General features: G+C 36.3%; 1 protein-coding gene across 4 annotated transcripts in view; it reads right to left on the reverse strand.

The window, feature by feature from the left end:
* Positions 1-27,017, reverse strand: part of Grm5 (glutamate metabotropic receptor 5) — a 350,264-nt gene that overhangs the window by 58,914 nt on the left and 264,333 nt on the right. For all 4 annotated transcript variants that reach the window (XM_075953286.1, XM_075953288.1, XM_075953287.1 and 1 more), the window contains exons 6-8: positions 12,793-13,039; positions 8,342-8,510; positions 4,909-5,035 (exon numbers count right to left, since the gene is read on the reverse strand). In XM_075953286.1, coding sequence (XP_075809401.1) covers positions 4,909-5,035; positions 8,342-8,510; positions 12,793-13,039 — 543 coding nt within the window. The remainder of the gene's footprint in view (positions 1-4,908; positions 5,036-8,341; positions 8,511-12,792; positions 13,040-27,017) is intronic.

Here is a 27,017-nt window from a genome sequence, read left to right on the forward strand (position 1 = left end):
ACAAAAAATCTAGATTTGAAAAATATTAACGTCTTGCCATGTTAATTTCAAATGATACCCTGTCCTATGAAGGCACGTTACAAATGCTACTGAACCTTTTCTATAATTCCTATGTTACTCTTTCTAGATGATATCATCACATCATCCTTCCATTTCATGCTTAAAATTAATATCCATTATCCATTATCACATTGTCACGGTGTAAATAATATTTATAATGTGGTCCTCCAGGATTGTATTTCTTTTCTTATTTGATTTTTGGATATTCCTAGAGATAATGGCCTTGTTAAAAACCAATTTTCTAGGAGAGAAGGGCAGAGTGTTTTGCCTAGTGAGTTTACAGAAATGTTTTAGCACTTAGAATATTGCCTGGGATAGGGTTCATGACATAATATACCCCAATACAGTACCTTGGCATACTGAATTTGAGAAATAGCATGGACAATAAAGGACTTCTTGCTCTTTCCTTATCATCTCCACTGAAGCAGGTGATATAAGATGTTTTAGTGGAAGGAATTTTCCCACGGTCATACCTGTGGGACTAGAACATCCTCCTCTGCCTTGAAAAGGGGTACAGACAGGAAGTGGAACAAGCAAGCCTTGCTACACTTGGGCCATGACTTCCCTTCCATAGTTTACCATAATTCTTTATTTGTATTCGTATTTATTTATTTTAAATCCAGGTACATAACCACTCAGCTTCAACTATTCTCTCAGGACTAAATTGCTTTGTGGAGGTTTTTATGTCGCTCCAAAGTTAGTATTAGACTGGTATGGTAGCATAGACCTGTACTGTCTTGATGTCCAGCTCTTCATGAAACCTAAGCAAGGGAATTAGGTGAGACCAGAATTTGGAGACCAATCTGGGTAGTATAGAGAGTTCTATCTTAAAGAGAATAAAAAACTAAGGCTCAAAAGTTACATCTTATGTCGAATCACTATAATGCCTTCTCTTGTTAATCTTTCTTTTGACACAGAGGTTTCACCCAATGTCCATGGTCGACAGAAAGGAAAGACATTTTCCTTCCCTTTATCTAGGTCAGAGACGGCACTAGATATGCTCTTATTGAGTGGATTACTAGATGACTGAGTAAGTAAATGGTTTTAATCTTACTTAGCATGATTTAGAGAAGACTAAAAGCCTTGGTATTTGCTTAGCTGTCCTAGCTCTCTTCTCCACACTGTTTTTTCTTGGTCCTGGTATTATAGCATCACAAATACACTTTTCTATTTTTCATGTAGGAAGCTACTCTTTTTGCTTGGATTCATATATACACGTACTTCAAGAAGGGATTTTCAGCTGTGGCTGTTAGCTATTATATTGATCGGGATTTCCACATTGCTCTGCTCATCTCTGATATTAACATCTAACCATTTATTATATCTATCAACATTTAGAATGTCAATATTTGTAGAGCAGGGGTCTTTTTATACTTCTCACTGCTGGTACTATTAGGTAAAAAATAACTATTTGCTGTCCTCAATGAGAACACACACACACACACACACACACACACACACACACACACACCTTAGGGTTTATAAGCCCATGTGAGGATTTGGGTGGATTTGTCAATGCCTGGATTTCCTGTCTTCAAACTGAAGAAGAAAGCACACTTGTAAGTTATATTCCCACATCTGAATTTCAGAAAAAGAATGAGGTCTGTAGTCCAATGGCATTGGCAAACATTTAAGGATCAAAGTAGATTACATTATGAGGGAAAATTTGTAACAGGAAAACCACAGGGAGCAAACATCTAAACTGGGGAGACCTCCATGTTTAATGGCCTAGATTATATGGAACAGGCAACAGCAGCCCACATCTCCTGCCCCAAACAGGCAAAATAAAATAAAGCAATATCAGAAATGACATTTACGTGGGACAGAGAAACCTGGGTTGTAACATGTTCCAAAATGTTCAGCATCAAGCCCTCTTCCTTGAACAGAAACATTTGTAAAATAAGGGATGATAAATAACCTTGTGATTCCAAATCATGGTAGACCTAGGTCTTGCCGGGATCTTTCAACAGCAGGGAGAGTGGGAGAAAGTGTGCAAACGTGAGTGCATACTACTTATCCAAGAAGTTACCTGAGCAAGAAGAAAGAGGAATTAACAGTGGAGGATTTGTCTTTGCACAAGGTCATTTTTTGAAGAGTGTAATAATTGTATGTGCCTATTATATTAGACAAGGAAGCAGTGCATTAGTCATTCCTGCATCATTTCTTGGTGATGATCTTAATGATGCTGGAGGGATCACTTAGTTCCAGAATTATCATTATCACCCTTCCTATAAATGGCAACTTATATTTCAAGCTTAAACTTTCTCCAGTTGCTCATAATACTGTTTATTCTGCACCTATAATACAAACTACACAGTGGTGTCATCTTTTTTAAACAAACTTTTCTCTAGCCAATATTTTAAGTTTCCTGGAAACTTAATTTTATCTTTTATTTCCAGCTCATGGTACATATTCTTGCATATATTAAAGCCAAAACCTTTTAAATTGATGACTTTTTATTTAATAATCTGAAAAGGTGTGTCAAATTGCTCTGATCTAACACTAAAACCTAGATATTTATGAACAAATGCCTTTATTCCTTTAGGTTTTAAGGGAGGAATTTTAACAGTCTTCTTTAATAACTTCTATGTCAATTTCTTTGTGTGTATTGTTGATTTTATACCAAATCATACCTCAGATATTCCAATGCATTGTTTAGTTAAAGAAAACCAATCACCTTGTCTGCTGCAGCAATGATCGTCCAATCTGCCTACTTGATTTTTACCCATCGTCTCTCCCCAAACTGTCTGCTTGATTTTTACCTTCCATCTATCCTAAATTACTCAACCCCACAGAAATGAGAATGTTGTATAAGAACACAACATTTACCATACTGCTGCATCCACTGAAATTTTTGCAGTGGTTGCTCTCTCTACTGACAATCCAACACGGAAATCATTAGCATATTCTCCTACGAGGCATTAGATCTTGCTCCATACTTTCCTGAAATCTGACAATATTCTGACATCTTTTACCTTCCTATGTGTGCTGCCTTCTAGGTCAGGAATGACATTCTTCCTGCCACTTGCTAGCAACTACTATTTATCACATAAGTTATTTTTCTAGAGAAATATTTTGTGATCACAACTTTAAGTTACCTTTTCTCTATTATTTCTCTAATATTTTCATTTTATCTGCTATTATTTTGCCTATTTTGCATGATTTGTCAGTGTGTGTGTGCAATGGAGAACTGTATTCATGGACAAGGGACTAAACATGCAAGATTATTGAGTTACAAGAGTTTTAAAATTCAGCAGTAATATAATTTGAAATTAGAAAAAAATAATGAATCAATGGAAAGGAAACATCACCAACTACTGTTCCATACCAAACAAACAGAAAGGTAATTATAATATGTTTTTCTTGTAGGCAATTTTAATTTTGTGTGCATGTATACACCTACTATAATTCATCTACTTAAAAAATTCCTTTTGATTTAATGCGCAGCACTGAGTCAACTCTGGAATGCCTACGACCATCAGAAAGCTTGCCTAATGATAAAAACAGGACTCAATGCTACCACTAGGCACTTGGATGTTTTATTAAATCTTTTAAGAAAGAGAAATTGTCTGTATAAATATCACTCACTAATAAAAAGTCTTAGTGTGAGCAAGCCTCAAAGGGCTCCAGATCACAGCATTTTTCTAATCAGGGCTTTGATGTAAGCTGGTACAATGGCCATGGGTAATCATTTATTCAATGAGGGAGGGACTTAACACTGATGATCTTCTGACCTATCTTCTAGGAATTCTGTGCTAAAACCCCTCTTAATACTGGAGCCGCCAGACATATCCCAGGCGGTTGTTCTTTCAGGAGTACTGTTTTAGGCTTCTTTTAATTATACTAAGATATGGAAGACCATTTTCAAACAAATATACAGCCCATTTTGAACATATTCCATCTCTATTTTTATTACCCCCTTTCTTCCTCCTCCCCTTCTCACTGATCCTATGTCTTTCCCTACACAGTGCTGCTTTTATGTTCATGACTTTTATGCATATATGATTTTATGTTTCCATAAAGTCTAAGACCCACAAATGAGAATGTACCTGCAAACTTTGTCTTTATATTTGATTCAGTTTGTTTGATATGGTTATCTTCATTTATATGCATTGTATTAATCATGTTTGCATATTTTTCCTTTAGCACTAAATTATGAGCTTCTTTAAGACAGAGAGATAATATTAATTTCTGTGTCTTTATTTCATTTTTAGGCAAATATACACATTGATTATATTGATGATAGGTTGAAATAGGGTTGTGGGGACTTGGACTTCAGTTTACTTTTGGAAATATTGAAAATGAATGTTGAGTATGGGATGAACACTATGGCATATAGGAGTACTTTTTGAAATAAAGATCATAAATTAAACCAAATTCAAATAAATAAACAAGGGCAGGCCTTTGCCTGCATTGCTTAAAAACAACAATGTAACTGAGAAACTTAAGGCTTCAAAAAGAAAGAAAAAAAAAACAAAGAAAAAGATACAATTTTTAGCTTAAAAAATCTTTTGATCTTGGACATGTGATGTATGTTTGTCTCTTATCAGGAAGCTCATGGTCTACTTGGGAATGTGTAAGGTGTTCTGAGAATGGGCTAAGTGTGACCAGTAGACCACCAAGAGTCCTGGTTGGGAGTCAGGTTGGAAATCAGGCAGAACTTCCTCTGAAATCTAAAGCTTTCCAGGATGAGCCTTGCTTTGGGAAGGCTTCTGTTTCCAAGGGAAGTCTTTGAACCCTAGACCATGCTCAATGAAAGCTATGTGGAGGCATGCCCCTTTCCTCTTCATGACCGCATGACTTCTGAGTTGGTTTCGGAGGAGTGTGCAGACACTGTGACGTAAGTACCTGTCAGGTCATCGGTGGGCCAGGACCCCAGCTGACAGGCCTTGCAGGTATACTCATCAAACACATACTCATTCTCTTTACAGGGAGTGCACGTCCAACAACAGCTCACTTCTCCCTTCCGGATCACCTGAGGGGAAGATTTGAAATTCTGATTAATGGTGCCTCAAAGAAACTAAACTAGATTCTTCTTATTCAAATGTTTTCATTTTTTTATAGAGTTTCCTTCAGATAAATGATTAGTGATTCATAAAATGTAAGGCACTAAAATATGACCTATTTTTATTAGTCACATATATATGCACATACATATTTAAGAAAGGAGAATTTCATTTTCAGGGTAATCTGAAGTACTCTTAGATAATTGTTAGATTATGTAACATAAGTAGTTTTATTTAAAATAATGAGACTTTTTTTTTAGACCTTTACAAGGGTTGGCAAATTTAAGATACTGAGTTTTTCACCCTTGAAATATGCTGACAGCCTGTGGCTCATTTTTCATTTATTATGAATGTCAATATTTTGCCCATATAAATGCATTCATTTTTCCAAGAATAATTCCCATGTAAGTCTCCTTGAATCATGACAACTTGATATATGTTCTTCAATCATTCAAAACCAATTTGGTTTAGGCGTTTTGCATGTTCTGTTTTGATTCTCATCATCACTTATGACAAGACACAGTGGCAATGTCTTTCCTAGCAGCTCCAGCTGTGAACAGATTGAAAGTAAAAGTGTTTTCACTGGCCCTGAAGGGTGCCAAGCCTCCATGGGAAATCAAGTTCATAAATCTAGGGACAATGCCAAGGGACATTACTATGGAGGAAGGTGATCCATTACTGCTTTAAGGATATTAAGAAAATGATATCAAATATATATTGCATAGAGTGGAAATGAGATCTACAGAGAAAACAATTTGAAAATGAGTAACCAAGCAAATGTAAATATGTAACCAATGTTAAGACTATGGTGAAAGGGAACCCAGTTCTACCATTGTATCAGTAACATCCCATGCAACATAGTAGAGAAGCAGGCCAAGAAATAGCTGTTAAGCTATTTCCTGTTGTGAGGAGGCCACTTGTTGGTTTCCGGCTGCTTAGCCCTGAAATAATCACACAGAAACTTTATTAATTAAATCACTGCTTGGCTCATTAGATCTAGCTTCTTATTGGCTAACTCTTACATATTAATTTAACCCATCTCCATTAATCTGTGTATTGCCACGTGACTGTGGCTGACCGGCTAAAGATCTGGCATCTGTCTCTGGCAGGGTTACATGGCTTCTCCCTGACTCTGCCTTCCTTCTCCCAGAATTCAGTTTAGTTTTCCCTGCCTAACTAAGTTCTGCCTTGCTATATGCCCAAAGCAGTTTCTTTATTAACCAATGAAAATCCCACATCAATTTCCATGTGTTAAAATTATATTTATTTTGTTGGTCTTGTTTATCTTATGTCTAGCCTTAGTTTCTAAAATCCTTAGTGCCCCTGCCGAGTACCTTAAGATCAATGTTAAAACATTTCTGCTTTCAAATAATATCTCAAAAATATTTTAAGTTTGAGTGAATGTACAGTTGATTAAAAAGATTCAAGGAAATTTAAGTGTATGGCAATGCTTACTTGATAAGCAATTAAACTATTTCATTATCATTTTTCTTCCCCCAATATATTATGTTTCACTAACTAACTTTTCCTGTTTTCTTAATTATGTTTTTATTTCATCTTTGTTGATGTTTTTTATTTCCTGGATTGAAAACTAGTATCCTCACAGCAAATTGTTTCTTACCTGCTTCCCCCCAAATACTCTATCACTGTATTCTGTCCATTTGGTTGACTTTTCTCCCAGCAGATCCAGAGGAAATGATAATTTTGAGTCTTCATCTCTGTTCCTCTTTCATCCTCTTCCCTAGCCTGTCTTGTGCTGTCTACCATGTTGGCTAACAGCATTTCTCCCCATCTCCCTCTCTCTCAGAACTGGCTCTCCCCAACCACTTTCCCTTTTCCCTTTGAAGTTTTATTTTTGGTGTCCACTATTATTATTACTTTATTGAACTTTCAGGTTGAGCATTTTGAATCTACTCAAACAGTGTCAGTTTAAGCTCTAATTATTTTTAAATCCAGATCATTGGCCTTATATGTATGATTTATTTTTTCTTCTTTTCTAGATCAATTTTCATTTTCTTGTTATATCAAAAATCAACAAATCTTGAAACCAACCCATTTCTTTTCCTTTCAAACCACTTTTCTTTTTTGGTGTGTGTGTATCTGTGTGTGTGTGTGTGTGTTCATGAACATACCAGAAATTACTAGAGTCTGTTCTTACTTCCATAATGTGTGTTCTGTAATTAGGAGTTCTGCTAAGTAGCTTATTTGATAAACAATATCTCAGTTATTCGTTTTTCTTTTATTCCAACAATGGTACATTGTGTTGCTAGGACTTGGAATTGCAGTTGATTTTATCATATTTTGCTTTTCTTTCCTGACCCAATTTTTAATCAGCATCTGGTACTGAGTGGTTGTAGCTCTGCAAAGCTTTTATCCAATGTCATTTCTACTTCTATATTGACACTTTTTGTTCATTTTTCTGCCACCATAGTCAACATCCTATATTTTAACTATTATTTCTTGTTTCATCTTCCATAAATCTACTTACTGGGGCTAATACATGTCAACATTTTAGTCAGTATTAACTATTATTTTTTGCCATAAAATATAGGTTATTTAGTATAATATTGAAGACTGTCCATAAAAATTGGCCTTCATCTGCTATTTAAATGTTTTCTTTCCTAATAACTACTTACAGCAACCATTATGTACTCAGTTACTCAACGTCATTCTAGTATCCTATATGTATGTTACCTTGTCTATTGCTGCTTCCCATACATCTGTGATCTTTCCTTGAAATCTTACCCAGTTTTATAGTCTGATGCTTGAAATTATATTCATAAAAGCTTATATTCCTATGATTTTTTCTTTTAATGAAGCTATCATATTATCAGAATATTGCTTACCTTTCATGTATTTTTCCTCATTCATATTAAATCTACTGATGAAGACATTACATTTCCTACCATGGATATTAATGAACTATTACATTGAGATTTTTTGATAGCTATTTGTTAAATATGTTTCCAGCTCTAAACTACTTATTTGTAGGAATCATTATCTTTAGAAACATTGCTATGAAGAAAGAGTAAATAGATCAAATATGACTTCTCAGTTTAATTAATGAGCTCAGATTGGCTACCTAGACTATTATGAGTTGAATGCTAGGTTTCCTAAAGAACTGATCAGAATAAAGTAAAAAATAAACTCATTTTCTGACATTATGAGCTTGCAATATAAAATATAAAACAAGTGACAAATAAACAAAGAAATATACAATGAGAATAAATACTGTTAAATTTGAAGCAATTAAAGAAATGTAGGTTCTATATTACCTTTATCTGGCCTTTCTCACATGGTTCGCTGCACACGGATCTAATGATATTATTTTTCTTGGACCATACTTCATCATCATCCATTTTTAATTCTCCATTGTCCCAGCTTCCAACATTAATGTAATCAAAATAATCTTTTCCCATTTCCTTGAAATTCATTATTTCATACCTTAGAAACAAGAATATAATAATTATTTAGCTAAGGTCATAAACCCTCATATATGCAAAGGCAATAGTTTCATTCCCCCAATACATTTATTGTTGTGCAAATCACACTGAAATTTTATGTAATGGTATGTTTAGAGTAACAAAATTCTTTCTACTTCATTTTCATCTTGGAGACTTATTTTTAAAGTCATGCTTACACCTGAAAAAGAAAATCCTATGCAAGGAAGTTACTGGACCTCAGGAAGGATGAAAGACAGTTTTGAAAGAACTTCGGGAATTTTAAACATGAACTTTTGTTGGTCTATGAGGAAAAAAATCAGGGAGTTGTTGAACTTTGTTCAAGTGATCTGTTGAAAAGTTTCCTTATTCACTGTGAAATTTATTTAATCTTTGAACTCATTTTTGGATGTTAGAAATTCACTAGTAATTTAGGAGGAATCCTTCTGCGATATAAAGGTTTGTTTTATGAAACATTGCAGTTCCCATTCATATTTCTTTTATTCTTCCAATTGGTGCACAAACTAAAGACCTCTTGCTTTGGAAGGCTGGAAGAGCCTGGACTTTGAGAAATGTCTTGGTTTCACTGTTTTTAATTGTTATTTTAGTTTTTAACTAAAGTTATGGAAAGTTTGTGGATTAAACAGATTAAATTTCTTTAAAAAAATCAACAGATCTGATTTTTGCCTTTATTTTAGGTAAATTTATTATGTAGAGATAATTTAAGGGGTATTTAAAAAACAAACTGAAAATAGTTTCAACAGCACCTTAGCTGAAAAATACTGCCAAGTAGACAAGTTCTCAGGTTTTCTTAGCTATCATTCTCATTTTGAGTCTAGGGACAAAAAAATAAGGCGAGGAAAGCAATTGTCAAGACTATTCTTCTATTTTCAGGAGAGTATTTATGAAACAGTTTTCCAAACAGAAATCTCTCAATGAACCACTCAACAGCCTTGCATATTCCTACAGGTTGTCCTTGCTATGGGTTGCCCTCACATAATACACTATACTTCATACTTTCCAGAACTTTCAGTACAGGCAGATAGGGTTGTGAATGTTTCCTCTAACTTCCCATACTCAGCATGTTTAGCTATTTGAAAATGGGTACAGATTTATAGTTATGCCTAGTAAGCTGACATACTCAATCCGATGATCTTGTGAAAATACAAAGAATGAACTGGATTAACATACTTAAATAGTGTTGTAAATGATTCCATTCTCTATTTGTTGCTGATTAAAATTTATACTTGCAGTTTTGTTTTCAGGGTTAACCTAGTCCAATACTCTGATGGCCATTCAGTAACTGTGGCATTCTTTTGCATTGCTTTTTATTTACCATCTTTACTTTGAGCATTTTTCTAAATCAAGATTCTAAAGCTACTTCTTCCATGCTGTCAGAGTTGGCCAGTGGTTAAAGTTACCAAACATGCAGTGGCTCCAGGAGATAGAACAGAGAACAGTGATGGAAAAAGAATTCATGTATTATGTCACTGACTACTTCAAACACACAGGCTTCTCAGCCTTGAAACATGACTTTTTGCAACAAAAAACCTTTGAATGACATAGTCTGAAAGAAATGTCAGTGTCTGGAGACTTCTTGACTACTGATGATTTGAAAAGATATAAGAACTCAATTGCTACAAAAATAAGCCAAAGCACCATTTCTTCCAATTCTCAGTCTTGGAACTGTCTAGACTTAGCTATTAATTTTATAGATAATGGAACTGAAGCTCACTGAGATTAATTGTTATGACCAGTTTGCGTAGAACACAGATGTCAGAGCCAGAACCCTAAGCAAGCATTTATATTTTAAATCTACTGTTTCTTCTTGTTAGATTAGTCATGATCTATGTCCAATTACCTTAGTTTTAGTGAAAGAGAGCCTAAAAGGTAAGGAGATACAGGGTTTGAAAACTGAAACTCTCTGTGGAATGACAAATATCACATTGACAGGGAGTCACTTGAAGAAAAATTTATTTATTCTTAATTTTCTTTTAATTCATCAAACTGTTAGAATTGACCCAGAGACTGAGTCTTCCCTTTGGAAAAAAAATGAGCCTGTTTGTTTGTTTTTATACAAGATAACAGCAACAACAACAAAGGTCCTATCTGCAATGCTTATCTGTGAAAATGTACTATCACCATCGCATTCTTCATTGGCTGTGCACCAAACTAAAGTTGAAAGAGACAGGATAATTCTCCATGCAAAGATTCTCCAATAAGCAGTCTCTATTTCTGAACAGAAATGAGACTTTTAAACAACACTCACAAGGGGGATGTAGATTTCACTCTTCCTCAAAAGTGAAAAAGAAATGAGTATCTCTAATATATCCTTATTGAAATTTTAGGTGATCATTGAAATGTTAGTGATTTCTCATTTCCCATATCTAGAAAAAATACAAATATTGCTTACTTCATATAATTAAAAAATTTAGCATTTAGTTTAGTGTGTGTTCTGAATCACACACACTTGGTAAATGTTAGTTATATTTTTGCAGATTTGGGTCTCATTGTGTTGCCCAATTTGGTTGCATGCACATTTTATGTGCATATTTATATATTATTATTATTAGTCAAAGAGTTCAGTATAAACACTGTATATATGAACTAGGTGCATTTACAAAACAAAAAGTTGCAAAGTAATTCTGCTAATTATTGTTTAATTGGATACCTAAATTTAGCAGTGCATGGCTAGACTCCAAGTGAACACTAATTCGTAAAATTTGTTTGCAATAGTATGCATTTTATTATTGAAGAAATATCTAGAATTTTATCAGTCTTGGAGAGATTTGAAAAGGGGTGAAGAAGCAGTGTTCCCAATATAACTCTTAGGAGAACTGTCAATGAGGCAGTGATGGTTTGCCTAATTCATGAAGATTTCTCACAGAGTTTGAGCAGAGCCACCCGAGATATTTCTCCCTCATCTGGTTTGTGGATCAGGCCCGGACACATGACAAGGAAGCTCTTGAGATGGTGATGCTGCCATCACCAATCTATTAACAGGGCCCAGGGTAACATCAGTGCTGTAGTTTACACAAGAGCATTAAATCCATGCCCAGGAATCAGAGTTTACAGTACATGTGAAATTTCCTTTGGTACTTAGAAACTATTTCTGTTTCCCCACAGTGACATGCCGAAGATTCCCAAAGCAGAAAACAGTAAAAAGCCAGTCACTTTTGGAAATATCTGGGCTAGTCTAAAACCCTTTAAGTCTCTAGAATACAGGAAATACCGAGTTTTTCGCTGGGCCGTGAGACCTGGATCTAGCTGCTTGTCACTTGGCCGTGAAGTTTGTGCAATGCTGACAGCTGTGTCCAGGGCCAGCTCCAGCTTACTTCAGGAAGTGGAAATGTACTAGAGCAAGGCTGCTGGCAGAAGGTGTGGCCACATGGGTTTCAAGTTGCGGGGGGGTACTCACGAGTCGTTCTCTTGGCAGGACTGACTGCAAACAGAGAGCACGCAGCTCTTTGAACACAGCTGCTAGCACAAACTGCTGCTGGGGAAAGAATATGGAACCAAAGGATCCTCTGTGTTTTCATTTATTTATTTATTTGCTTGGTTGGTTTTTGTAAAGCTGAGTAGTTACTTAGCTCTGCTGTAACTCATTATAAAGTCAATTAATTATCCTCCGTGTATTTAAAATACAGTATAAACAAAACAAGTCTGTAAAGTAGGGGATAGAGGTGAATTCTGGTAAGTTTTCAATGCCTAGTGATTTCTCTAAAGGTTGGCTTATAATGATGAAGTTCCATAATTTTCAGTCACCTCCACACAAATAATAGGGAAGTCAGAGTGAAAGGCAGTTTGCTAACTCAACAAGGAGAAAGCCCTTGTGTTACAGATAATAAAATAAAGTAAGATGGGACTCACCAGCAGGCAGAGTAAATGGAAGAGCAAGATCTTAACCCTAGTTCTGGGCAACCAGAAATGGAATTGTTCCTGTCTGAGAACAGTGTTGCCATAAAAAGTAAGCAAAGACCAGCAATAACCTGACTGGGAGACGCTCAGGATGGATTTTCTTCGTCAACAATAAGCTGAGGGGTCTGCCTCTTAAGTTTATGCCTGTGAAATGGTGATGAATTTACAAGTGCACCGTGAGTATTAGCATCAATGCTTTACCTTGGCCACACTGGACATGAGGCTGTTCCTGTCTGCCTTGGCTCATTTTGGAATATGAGCCTTAGCCAAACCTGTCCAAGAAGCCTAAGTAACCAAAACAGAAAGACCCCAAAGTAGAAGGTGATTATTACTCATGCATTTTTTGTTAACAAGAATTGTAACAGTACCTTCCTGGAGAGTCTCCATTTTCATCAAACAGGATCATGTCGCCAGAGACACCAGTAAAATTGGTTTTCATCAGGGAGTCCAAAAGTTTCCGCCCATCAATTGGCTTCATGGCATCACAGAGCCCTGCATAGCCTGGGCACAGGGACATCTGCATGTTGTGGAGCCCATAAGCCATAGAATAGATAGCATTGATCACAAATCCCATTTTGGAATCTTGAACGTGATGTGTTCTTAGAGTCAGAGAACCTGTTGAGAAACAAAGAAAGAGTTGACTTTGAAATACTGCCAAGCTCTGCTCCACAGCCACATCCATAGATCCCAAAGATTTAGGAGGAACTTGCTGCATTCACGATTGAGGACCACACTAGGAATAGGTGTAACATGTTGTTCCTAACTGTTCTTGATCACTTGTGGTTTTGTTTCAAAACCGTGAAGCAAGATGAAACTCCTTAACTAGGTCAAGACTTGCCTTATCCCATGATTTAACTTGGAATAGCACTGTATTTCCATGTTACCCATTTACTTATATGTCAAATTTATTTCCCTAGTCATCTATAATACTGTACCTTCCTGACTCAAAAGTCCTTAAACAATCTTTATTTCCCCAGCTGGTAAGTCTTCCAACTGAGAGTACTAGATTCTGTCATATTTGGTCTCCACTATGCTTACTTGATAATTTATAACTCACCTCCTTTAGTCTCAAAACTATGAATTCATTAATTCAATCAAAGTTTATGATGCCAAATCATACATGAAGTTGAGTTATTGGTGAGTAGTGGGGACATGGCAGTGAAATAAGTATAGATTTGAAGCCAATAAAACTTGTCCTATTGCTCATGGCCTGATTTATGTTTTCATATACAAAATATGACAAGGATACATTTGTTCTTTTTTATTATATTTTATTGGGCTATATATTTTTCTTCATTCCCCTTCCTTCTTCTCCCCTCCCCTTCTTCCCTCCCCTTCTCCCCCCTCACATGATCCCCACACTCCCAATTTTCTCAGGAAGTCTTGTCTTTTTTTACTTCCCATGTAGATTAGTTCCATGTATGTCTCTCTTGGGGTCCTTTTTTGTTGTCTTGGTTCTCAGGGATTGTGAATTGTAGGCTGTTGTTTTTCTTTGCTTTACTTCTAAAAGCCACTTATGAGTGAATATATATTATATTTGTCTTTCTGTGTCTGGGTTATCTCACTCAGAATGATGTTTTCTAGATCTTGTTTTTGATGAATGCTATAGATTGTACCAATGTATCTATGTCTGGTGCATTTTTAAGGATTATAAATAAGTGGAAGAAGAATATGTCAGTCATGAGAAACAAACAATGGCAAAAATATGTGGTTTAGGAGTGTTTCCTGGTTTTCATTAAGAACTTTACCTTTCTATATGAAAAATAGAACAAAAGTGGAAGAAGAGGTTCAATTTAATGAATTCTGTTACAGGGTACTGAGAGCTGTATTCTAGCTATTTTCCCAATATATCTATCTAAAGTAAAAAGTCAGGACGTCTAACAGATTGGAAGCTTCATGTGCTCCCAAGTATTTTAGAAGAAGAAGAAGAAGAACAAAAAATTAGTCTTGCGTTAAACATGGATAGATTAAAAAATCGTTAACTGACAAGTGAGAAATGAGTTGGGTTTTGTGGAGATTAAAAGCATAGGCTTGAGTTATTAAGCAGGGAGAGGCAGCTTTGTTTAGGATGGCAGCACTTGAAGAGAGGAGGCGTGTTCAGATTCCAACACATTTTGAAATTAAAACAACGAAAATTAATAGATTGATTCTATCTTCATCAGATATCAGTCTCCTGGTTAAGTTCCTGATTCATTTCCAATACGTCAAGTGTCATATAAGTGAGGACTCTTTAAAGTCAGGGTGGTATCTTTTTCAGTATTCTACAGATATGGACTCCATTCATCCCAAATACTCTGTTCTATGTTTTGACAGAACAATGAATTAGCTTCTCTACTGTTTCACGGCAACTAGTCAGTAGAAACAGGGTTTGTATCTGGACAGTCTATCTGGATTTTATCCCCGTGAGATAAATGTTCTACGGCTTTTGAAACTTAAATCCTATGAAACATTCAGAGACTTCCTGGAGCATGTCAATCTTAAAGATAAAAGATGATACCATTCTGAATTCTATTCAACATATCGCATCCTTCTCTATTCCTTTAGTGCATTTATTTTTCTCCTATTCTGACTCCTATAACAGGATTTTGGCGTTTTGAAATGTCTTAATTATTTGAATAATTTCTCGATTTGAAATCATAGTGAAAAACTTAAAAGAAAATAACATGAAAACAACCTTCTTGCCCCTAGATAGTCAGTATTTCTTTCAAGTAAAATTTTCTGTATTTAAAAGGGATTAAAAAATATTCTTGTTTATTGTTTCTCTAAGACTTTATTAGTTTCATACATAAATTAGCATATAGGCGACATTCCATAAACGGTAGTGTGCACATATACTTTACTATACCCTGTTTTTATACTGTACTGTGGATGTTGATATCCTTTCCCCGTGGGTATGTATGTGGTTATTACATTATCTAACTGGCTAGAAAAAAATCCTGCTATGGTTATATAATGGAGTACTTTATATTTTTCTGCTCATGTCACTAAAACTAATTTTTTATTGATTAAATGTTTCCTCTGACAATTTCATATACACAAATAATTCATTCTTATTACTGTCACACCCACCCTCGTTATCATCCTCCTTCATCTGCCAACCCTGTCCTTTCCCACATAAAACACTACTTAGCACATTCCTGTTTTTTTTAAGTGGTTAAGTCTGTTCTTTGACAATGCCACTGTGTTTGCTATCACTCTGTCCCATCTTTGACCCCCACATCACCCTCCCTCATCAATACAGGTCCCTTTTCTACATATATGGTTTGTGTCATCACACTAAACATCGTAAACTAAATTGCCTGTTTGCAGTTTACCTCTACCTTGGCTTTAAGGCTTAGCTTTTTTAAAAATAGCTCTGCTGATAGCCTTTATTTGAATTTCCTGACACTTTCGATTTCCCAAGCTTCTACATTGGTCACAGATGCTGACGTCGTAACTTATCATAGAACCTGACATCTGATTGGCACTACTAACTAAAGATGAGTGTGTGAATCAGGCCAGATGAATGACAGGGCACCTCCACAAGTGTCACTGTGTACCTGGTCCAGTCTTCAGTTTGTCAGGGCAGATTATCCGTGAACTCATTCTTCTGTAAGATAGAGCTCATTTAAGAGATCAACACAGAAGTTTATAACAAGATCCTTTCATGTAGAATAGTTCATCTATTTTTGTTGTGTTTTTCAAGACAGGGTTTCTCTGTGTGGCCCTGTCTGTCCAGGAACTTGCTCTGTACACCAGGCTGGCCTTGAACTCACAGAGATCCACCTGCCTCTGCCTCCTGAGTACTGGGATTAAAGGTGTGCACCACCACTTCCTGACAACTACATTATCATTTTAGTCAATGCATTTTCACTGTCTAACAACTACCTGGGGAAAATGTATGGTTCAGCCAATATAGGCTAACCTGTACCTCATTTCTTCCATGGAATGCTGTGAAAATCAGTACTTAAAACCAAGACCAACCCCTTGATGGGACCCAGGTGTGTTAAATACAAATAACTGTATAAGCTTTGAAAATGGAATTAGTAATAGAACCACAAGACAGACAAATCAGACAAGCTTATAGATTGGGAGCTAACCAGGTTAGCTGCTTTCTTCTTCTTCCTCCCCTGCACCTTTCTCTCCTTCTTACCTTCTTTCCCTGTTTCTCACCTCCCCTTCTTTCTTCATCGGGCTATAAAGTCCAAGCTTGACTCAAAGCCAGGATCTTTTATACCTCAACTTTTTGACTTCTGGGATTACAGGTATGTATCACTACATTTCCACATTTTTAAAGTAAATATTGTTCATGAAATTTAAACATCATCAACATTATATAATATCAAATTTGAAATGTCCAGAACATGGGCTGTTATTAAGTGGGAGAAAACTAAACCTTATAACCATATAGTTGTGATATAAAAGTCTCACCGGTACTTCATGATCTTCTGCTTATATTTCTAAACCATGTATTTTTGTTTGGTCTAATAGTCATTCTTCAGCTGTCTTAGTAAAACTTACAGCATTATAGTTAATTCTTTTGATGTTGCTGCTTTGGATCTAGGGGGGATTTCTTCCTTATTAATTCTTTAATTTATTGTCTCATTCAAAGATGATTAAATTGTTTATTATAAACTCGTGTATTGAAGTCTACATTGCATGCCAGAGTATTGCGTGCTGGTAATACAAAAATGAAAAAGATAAAATCTTTGTCCTCAAAAACAAAAAGAAACCCAACATCTGAGCTATAGACATAGTGATAGAAGCTTGCTAGGAGCCAAATGTTCCAATTTTGTTAGGCTAATTTCAATGGCCTGAATGCATATAATAAAAGGATTCATTTTATTCAAACTTCTTTTCTCATTCAGTAAGCTGTAGGGAGAAAAAGGCATATTAATTACCTCACATGATGGTACGCCAAAGAATTGGAGTCCTTCAGTAATGTTGACTTAGCTCAAGGCCAGACCCAGCTTAGAATGAGATTCTGTGATAAACCAAACTCGTCAACAAATTTTTTAATTTTTTTTCAGTTGTTGAAAAAAAATTTCTGCCTCCTCCCCGTTTCCCATTTCTCTCTGGCATGGGAAGCCTATCTAATTACTCAGTGCCAGTGAATGCATGGTTAGTCTAGGAGAATCAATATCCCCTAATTTACTAGATCAGCATAAACTTTAACAACAGTCTATAATCATTTGCCTCACACCCACAGATTAGTGTAGTCTTTCTCCTCTGAGTTTCCTTGATGAAGAGATGGAGTGTGGTACAGAATATTATCTCAGTCTCTTGAGGCAGAGTCTCTCATGGCCCTAGAGGCAGATGGCTGTTTGGTCAATAAGACATGGGGATCTGCACATTCCTGCCTCCTTAGTCCTGATATCACAAGTGTACACACCACCACGATTGCTTTTGTTTTACTTTTTGCTTGTGTGGGTTGTGAGGACTGGATTCAGATCCTCATCCTTGCAAGGAAAAACCTTAGGAACTATTTTGTCTTCCCACACACAACATGTCATGCTTTATGACGCGTATTAGAATTATCCATGAACTTTCCTGCTCCCCACATAGAGTGTGATTTTTCTGAAGCCAAAGACAATGTTGCTTTTCTTGTATTTTTTACCAAGCTCTGATACTGTGGATTAAAGTGAACATATCATTCAATCCTTTAATATTTGCTGAACATTTTTTTTTGATTTGCAAAGCCTCTAATCCTACCAAGAGATTTGAGATTAGTTCAGAATGGACAACTGGTTCTCTGTGTACTAAGTGCATTTTGGTTTTATTTAGCATTGTATTCTGCATATATTACAGTGCTTGGCACTGCCAATGTTATTGGTGGATCATGGGAGGTGAATGACTGTAGAATTGTCCAATAGATTAACTGTATGAAACCTAAGATACAGTGAGCCAGGCAGAGAAATGACATTATAATGGAGATACAGATGAGTGGGGTAGTCATTGTAGCAATAGTGTGGATTATTTATTGTATAAACTACTCTAAATAAACACATTGCCACTTTTAGCCATAGTGATAATGATTTCATAGAAACCATTTGATCACAAAATGTTTCAAAGACACTTAGTTATTGAAGTCAAAGATAATGAGAAAATCTCTCACAATTACTGTTATTGGGTTACTACACCCAATAACTCTCATAGAAATAGTGCATGAGCGTTATATTTTGCCCTTGTTTATATGAGAAACAGTTAGCTCACAGACAAGAACAGAATAGCTCATGATACAAAACTAATACATAGTGAATTAGAATTTCAAAATGTAGTTTAAAGTATCCTGCAGGCTGGCCTTACTACAACACACTTCTATTCTCTCTTAATTCTCAATAAACACCCAATAGTTACACTTATAAATGCATTTCCTATATATGAGAATGGAAAGGGTAATCCTGATTAACTTCTGAGAACATCTGAAGAACAAGTGAGAGGGCACATGTAACGTATTTTGACAAATAAGAAAGGGAAAAGTTTATTAAGAAAATATTACTATAGTTGTAACTTATTATCAGTTACTAAGTTTTTTATAAATAAGAAAACTGAGATGTGTATGTTCTGCCACTTTTCTAAATAATAGAAAACTTTTCAGTGGGCAAAATGTTGACACCATCCAGAGTTAAAACCTTCCAGAAAGGTTAGGCCTGTGTTAAAAGAACGCGGAAGGGTATAAGAAACAGTTTCTGAAAAGATTATCTTTGAAACTTAGCCCTAGCTTAGCTGTTACACGTATGTCATCAGTGCTCCAAACGAGTGACATGCCCTGTATCCTTTCCAATGGACTCCATTTGCCATCTTACATGGAAGACAAGATCTAGTAGCATGAAAACCATTAAACCAAATCTCCTTGGTGGTGTGGAAATGGGGCATGGTAGTGACAGACTCATTTTTTTTGTCTGTTTCACATAATTCTGCAAAGGTAGAAACTGGTTTTAGTGATGAGCATTCTTCCAAACAAATGTTTTCTGTTTTATAGCAGGCAACATTTCATAAAACGTCATTTTAGAAGCTTGATTAAGTTACAATACTTAGTTTATCAGTTATTTGTCTTTGTTTGACCGGCCAATTAACCTCTTTGTGCCCTACTTTGCACAAACACAACATGACAATAATAAAGCTTGAGGATGAAGAGACAATAGGTGAATAAAATAATAGAATGAACCCATAAACTATTTTATAATCTTAATGCTAGTAGTTTATAATATAGTGATTTGAAGGTTATGCTTGAAGGTTCTACAATTAGCTGCAAGCTGTCTCTTTCTGACCTAACACCTATTTTTGTGAAGCAATTAAAAATATATTCATTGCTGCCTAAGAAAAGAATTTCTGTTTGGGGGAGCAAATTCTCATTGGGGATCAGGGTGGGAATGCATCCTTATGTGGTAGCCTGACTAAATCTCTGTAAATGTTTTTACACTCTGTCTATAATGTTACTGTTGTATAGCTACTTTCTCCAAGTTGAAACATTTCTCTGTGGATAGAGTATGGAGCTTTTAGGACTCAGGAAGCTAACAGATCTTATAAGGCACAAGAAGTTTTTGAAAGATATGAAACCCAGAGTCCCTCCATGGCTTAATGTAAGTAGTAGGAAATTCTTAATATAACTAGTAGGCATCTTGGGAAGGCGCTATTCTTTGATGGGTAACTGTGGTAGAACTACCTTCAAGTTTGGCAGAGAGCACAAAGAATCAAGGACAAGACTTCTAAGAGTGGAGAATATTTGCTGCGGGGAGGAATCTAAGGTCGGTCATGTTCAATGTGGTATGGGGAAACACACATTCTTAATGAGTAAGATCTCAGCGTTAGTGTGAGAATGTTCTCCCAAGAGCTGATAAGCTAGAAAATGTATTGCAGTCCTTGAAGGCAGCACAGATGTGGAGGGGTCATAAGAGTGTTATGTTTGTGTGTGGTTTGCTGTCGTTAATAGAACATACAGCTGAGGTTCATCTGTCCGCCCTGAAAGAACTTGTTTACATAAGGGAGGATCTACAATAGAGAGTGACATGCTGATTCTTGCATCTGTATTAATATCTGAGTTTGGCAGGAAAAGTGACGAGGAGGATGAGATAGAACTGTAGGCTTGCCATTTCTTACATCTGGCAGAATATAAAGGAAAGAGAGCACAAATTAGATTTGTGCTAAAATGCCCTTCCTGGCACTCAAAAGGTTTGCATCCCATGGATAGACACATGCCCTGAGCCAGGAGAAAGCCAGGTTAAAGTGAAGAGCTTACCTCTCAAGTCTGAACATTAATACAGAAGAAGGGAAATCACATGGTTCACCATACAGGTTGTGGCCTTACTGATTCTACAAAGTGAATTGTGATAATTAGAGAGTACTTTGTATCCAAACTGTCTGAATTAGAAAAAAAAACCTTTTTAAAAATTTTACTACAATTTAAGTAGTAAAGATAAGACTTTATTTTTTAGGAGAGTTTAAAGACAAAAAGAAACCAAATCAAGAAGGACATGAGGAATGACATGAAGCTTTGGGGGCTTTGTTGAGCCCCAGGGTGGGAGGTAATCTTTAAGGTATAGGAAAGATTATGACAATTCTGAATTATTTAGACCAATGTATAAGTAAGGATTATAAAGTGCTCAAATATTCAGGAGGGGATGAGAAATAGGGAAAGCCATCAACGAAGTGTGTCCCGTTGACTTGAAGCTATGCATGGCAAGACTTGAGCCTATCTGAAATTCCTAAAGGAAATATCTTGAGAGAAAGCCAAATATTGTTCTAGTGAGCTTCAGAAATACTTGGAAAGGCTTTAGAAGGTGTTAGGTCTGTAATGTTAACTAAAGAGGTGAACAGAATAGAAGACAGTGACACAGGTGAAAAAGATTAAGCCCATTTAAAGGTGGTCAACTATCTCTCCAAAGTAGTAATCTAAGGTGTTCTTGTGTAAGTAAGCATCCTGGGTTGATACTGTTACACCCCAGCAACCTTTCAGGAGCCATGTTTGGCCATGGTTCCCAAAGGAAGCTGTAAGACTTGGAAGTAAACTTCAGTGGCAAGTGAGACATAGAATATGCCTTTTTTCTCTTTGCAGCAAAGACCAGATTTCATATTGCAAAATTGTCCAAATAAAATAGAGGTAGGAGGATGTACAAACTCTCTGAAGTAGTAGTACCCCAGAATTAGGAATCAGGATGGCTGAAGTTGAGAAGGACAATGGATTATGCTGCTGAATCATGAATTTAATTGAAGCTTGGAATAAATGGCATTGAACTTTAAAGATCCTGCCCACACTCTTTAAAAGAGTTTCAAAAGTGGATGGAGTTAAAAAACATCATCTTGAGTGAGGTAACCCAGACCCAGAAAGACAGTTATCACATGGACTCACTCAGAAGTGGTTTTTACACGTAAAGCAAAGAAAACCAGCCCACAAATCACAATCCCAGAGAACCTAGACAACAATGAGGCCCCTACGAGAGACATACACGGATCTAATCTACATGGGTAGTAGAAAAAGACAAGATTTCCTGAGTAAACTGGGAGCATGGGAACCTTGGGAGAGGGTTGAAAAGGGGAGGGGAGAGGCAGGGTGGGGGACAGAGAAAAATGTAGAACTTAATAAAAATCAATAAAAAGGAGTTCATTACTTTAATAGAATAATATGATTCCAACCTCTGATTATTTGATTTGGAAATCTATCTAGAATAGATAAACAGAAACACACCACACACACACACACACACACACACACACACACACAGAAAGGGGGGGGAATAAGGCGGACTTGGAAGGGGTTAGAATGAGGGCATGAAAACATGAAAATGGGTGGGAAATTAATATAGTTATATTTGAATTCCAAAAAATATTAAAAGAAAAATATTGAATAAAGATGCCATATATGGTAGGAAATGGGCTTTTTAAGAAGCTATAAGGTAAGTAGAGATCCCTAACTAGGGATTGGCTATTTCTACATACATTGTTGAATAGCTCTAGAGGCCCCTAAAGTCCCCAAAACCTCAAAAGCTCTTTCTTTGTGTTCAGGTCTTGTTTAGAAAAAAAAATTGGTTCCTCTGGTGTTTGTACATACATCAACAATTGGAGAATGGAATGCTGTGTATTTGAAAGAGAAAAAGTCAGGGATCCATGGGATGGCTCTGGTAGAGTGAGTGATATAACCATTATTTAATAGTCTCAAAAATTATTAGTATAAAAATTAGTATAAAGCTATCTCCTATGTTGTTTGCATGCCAGAACTGAATACTAAATTCTTGTTTCTAAATGCATTTCACAGTTTGGATGTATGACACTGAGAAACAGGCTACAGCAGAACTTAACTGCAGAGGGAGAATTTTCAAGTTCAGTTCTGGACCTTGTAATTAAATGTTTTTGAGTTGACATTCTAGACTAGTTGTGTCCACTGGTGTAATAGTGGGACAGTAGTTATGGGTTATACCAACCAATTTCCACTTTCATTTTCAAGTATTTATATTTTATACCAGGATAAAAAGTATATGGCTGATGTAGGTCCTATAGGGAAATCAGCTATCTCTTTCTAAATGAATATGGTGTACCCATCAAATTACCTTACAAATATCTACATTTGTGCCTAGAGATTACTGTTTCTCTCACTTAACAGTGAGATCTTAGGTCACTAGACCTTAAATCTCTGAAACATAGTTCCACTGAGAACAAATCTCATCCCCTTTCTTGATTACTACTCCTTTATCTGCTTTCAAGGATTGGCTGGTATGGTGGTTTGAATGAAATGTTCCTCACGGTCTTGGCAGGTGTTGCTACTGTTTGGGGAATCTTAGGAGGTGACCTCCTTGGAGAAAGTGTGCCACTGCAGGAAGGATTTAAGAGCTTTAAGACTGCACCAATCCAAATTTGTTATCTCTGATTCCTGCTGGTGGTTTGATATGTGAGCTCTGACTGTTCTTGCCGCCATGCCTACCACCTGTTTGCACAATTCCCTGTCATGTTAGATTCTTAGCCCTCCGGAACCACAGCTCAAATAAACTCTTCCTTCTATATGCTGCTTCTGGTCATGGTGTTTTATTACAGCAATATAAACGTAATAAAGTGGTCAAGTGTATCTATTCTGTTAGGACTCCTGGAATTAGCCATACCCCCCCATCCCACCTAGTATAGTAACACTAAGAAGATATTACTGATGGGGAATCAAAATATAAATCACTATTTTTCAATGTTCATTAATAAAGTAGAATTTTATAAAATAATGCCTGTATTACAAATAAGAAATTGCTTTGTTATTCAAACTATAATCAATGAAATTAATAAACAAATTCCCTTCTCCCCAGATTAAAATATTACACCAGTAATATCTGCCAGGTCTCCCAGAGGCAGATTAAATAGCTCAAATGCCCAAGGTCCAGAAAGTCACATTTTCTAATGTCCAGGCAAGTTAGTTTATTATCTTGATTTTGCTGAGAAAAGAAGGAACGAAACAGCCAAACTTGGTCTCAGATGAGAATGAGCCCTACTTTAGCACTTTTCTACAGAGAAATGCAGGGAAATAAAAGAAATGCCCATCCCTGTGTCCTCCTGTTTGAATATCCAGTATCTTTGCATTCTATCAAAGGTGTACCCCATACCCTCTTTGAGTCTAGTTAAAGTATCATTACAAAAGAGTATCTAGTGGGCTAATGTGTCCCTTCTACTAAGATCACTATTTTAGATTACTATTAAAATTATAAAGTACTCGTACGTATCTGTATTAACTTATATTGCATTCAATATGCCATGCATTTTATGGCTTATAATCTATAAGGGATGTTCTACAAGAGGTTTTAAGAAAAAGAATGGTTACAAAACACAATTCTTTCCTGGAAAAGAAGGGATGACTTTTAGCTTCGGGAAAAGAGGGATGTAATAACTCCCCAATGCCATAGCCCAAACCAATAGAGAAAAGCAGGTGGAATTCAGAGGCCGTGGAAGAGCGCACCAAGATATGTGACAAAAATAGAGCAGGTGTGGAACAGATGGCTCCTTTCTAACCAGGTGTCTGCACATCAAACGTGCAGGCACACATTCCTTACCTAGTACTGCCAACAGCTCTATAAATTGAAAGCAAATTTTACAGGTTAGAACAGAAGCGGAAATAGTTGATGGTGGCCGAGTCTACAATGCTACAAAAGGGGACAGAAGCACACCACTGAGGTCAGCTTTTATATGCTATGAGTTACTTTGCCATAACTTGGATGTTGTACTAGGCCATTAAATAGCTTGACTGCTGCTTTCTTACTTCACTTGTATTCCCCGGGAACAACATTTATCAATTGTCTTAGTTAGGGCATCTGTTGCTGCAATAAAACACCATGACCAAAAAGCAAGTTGAGGAGAAAAGAATTTCTTGGACATGCACTTTCACTTTGTATCCCATCACTGAAAGAAGCCAGAACAGGAACTCAGACCGGAATGAACCCAGAGGCAGGAAATGGTGCACAGGCCATGGGGGGGGGGGTTGGTTTCTTACATGGCTTACTCAGCTTATTTTCTTACATAATTCAGGACCATCAGCCCAGAGATGGCACAACCCTCAATTCACTGAGTCTTCCTTATCAATCACTAGTTAAACAAAATACTCTACAGGTTTAACCACAGCCTGATCTTCTGGAGGCTTTTCTCAATCAATGTTTCCTCCTCTAAGATGACTGTAGTCTATGACAAGTTGACATAAACCTAGCAAGCACCTCAATTAAAGTAAAATATGCATAATCTCCTAACATGAAACATTTGCTGTAGCAAGTTTGCACATAGTCTGTAAGTGCAAAACATTTTTAAAATTTTTCTTCTTTGATGGAGACTTTATAATTTCTATTTATTTCTCTTTCTTTATAGAATAAAATTCTTAGCTTATTTTCTTTTCAGAATTACAGCTTTTGAATATGTTCTTAAGTTTGATAATGCTTAGTGCTGTGAATTTTTTTGAGAAATGGATGATGTTAAGGAGTATTCCTAATGACGACAATTTACTGAATTGTATTAAGTATTTAAGAGGGCACGGTAAGGAGTCCTTTCCCAAATTAGAGAAGCTGGTTGAGTTTGGGTGAAGCCACGAGGACAGGGCCTTCACCAGAGGGTTAGTTATTTTAGAGGAGACATGTGGTCCTTTTCTCCTTCTCTTCTGACAAGTGAGAACTCTGAAAAACATGTCCACATGCCAGGAGATAGAACTGAGCTCCTGCTGAAACCCAGCCACACTTTATCACGGACCTCCTCTGTTCAGTACTGTGGCCAGACGTTTCTCTCCTAAGCCATCTGCTAAGATCCTATGTTAAATGCTCATGGCATGTTCTCAGGGGCTTTTTATGATGTAGAGATTTAGTGTCATCCCAAATTTGCAGCTGAAGAATCTAAGGGATGAAACTTCAAATAACTTGTCTCATATCACAGAGGTATTAATTTGAAGACCTATATAATAAATCTAGCTTTTCAAATACCAAGGCTTGTCAGAAAACACTTTGCTACCACGCTTCAGTCAATTTAATAGTATTAGTCACATTTAGTAATATGTGAGTTTACCTTATATTGGCAGAATTTTTGGGTCCAATGGACTCAGTTGTTCCTGAAGTGAAATCTGAAGACATACATTAGGGTTGGCTCCATTAACCACTCTCTTTGGCTTCTCATTGCCTCCATACAGGTTTCTAGTCTTCTACTTGCAGTCAGTAATTTCACGCAGGTTTTTTTTTTTTAAATCACTGTACCACACTACAATCTTTCTCTGATTTCTCCTAGTTATCTAAAAGCATGCACCTTTGTAACATCAAACTTGAAATATTTTAGCAGACCTTATCTTCCTTGTAAAAATCCTTCCAATTAATTCATTTCCCTCTTTCCACCTTTTCTATTAAAATGTTGTCTGTTAACTAATTTTGAAATCACAAAAGTAACCTCTGCCCACTTCATTCTTTCAACCCTGCTGTATACTTGGATGCTAGAGACCAAATTCATGCCTTCATGCTTATTTGGTGATCATTTCCTTATTGAGTTACATTACCCACCCCAATATTTCAATCACTCTCTACTTCCCATGAATTCTGTATTTAAAATATCTGTTGATGAATTAGAAATGTCAGAAGGAAGAGACCAACTAGCAAATGAATTTTGTCCCATTATTCTCAAAATTAGCTCATGATCTTCTTTAACGGACTTTTGAAAAAAGGATAACTTGATAAAGAAAAAGTTAATTCCTTTCTTTATCAAATTTAAATTTAATTAACACTCTGGATTCATTTCAATAATTCATTAAACAAAAATAAATCATATGCTGTCCAGGGACTGTTTAGTATCTGTTCAGATAATCGTAAAGCCTCTAACTAAACTGTACAATATTTTGGAAGAAACAGCTTAAATATCATGGATATATTCCAAAAGGAAGTAAATTGTGACTCACTGGGGAGTTGTTATGGTAACAGATGGATCCTATAATTGTAGTAGTCACTTTGTTCATTGACTGGCATTTACACATCTTGACAAAAGCATGGTAATCGTTATCCACTGGGAAAGGCAGAAAGGTAGCAAGTCCTGGTCATTAAAAGCTGTTATGACAACCATCAAACGTCTTGCATCTTAACCCAATACAAGTGTATCTCTTGCTCACATAACAGTTTAAGGCCAACTGTGAAGC

This window comes from Microtus pennsylvanicus, chromosome 18, assembly GCF_037038515.1.
Source record: "Microtus pennsylvanicus isolate mMicPen1 chromosome 18, mMicPen1.hap1, whole genome shotgun sequence".
Classification (NCBI taxonomy): Eukaryota; Metazoa; Chordata; class Mammalia; order Rodentia; family Cricetidae; genus Microtus; species Microtus pennsylvanicus.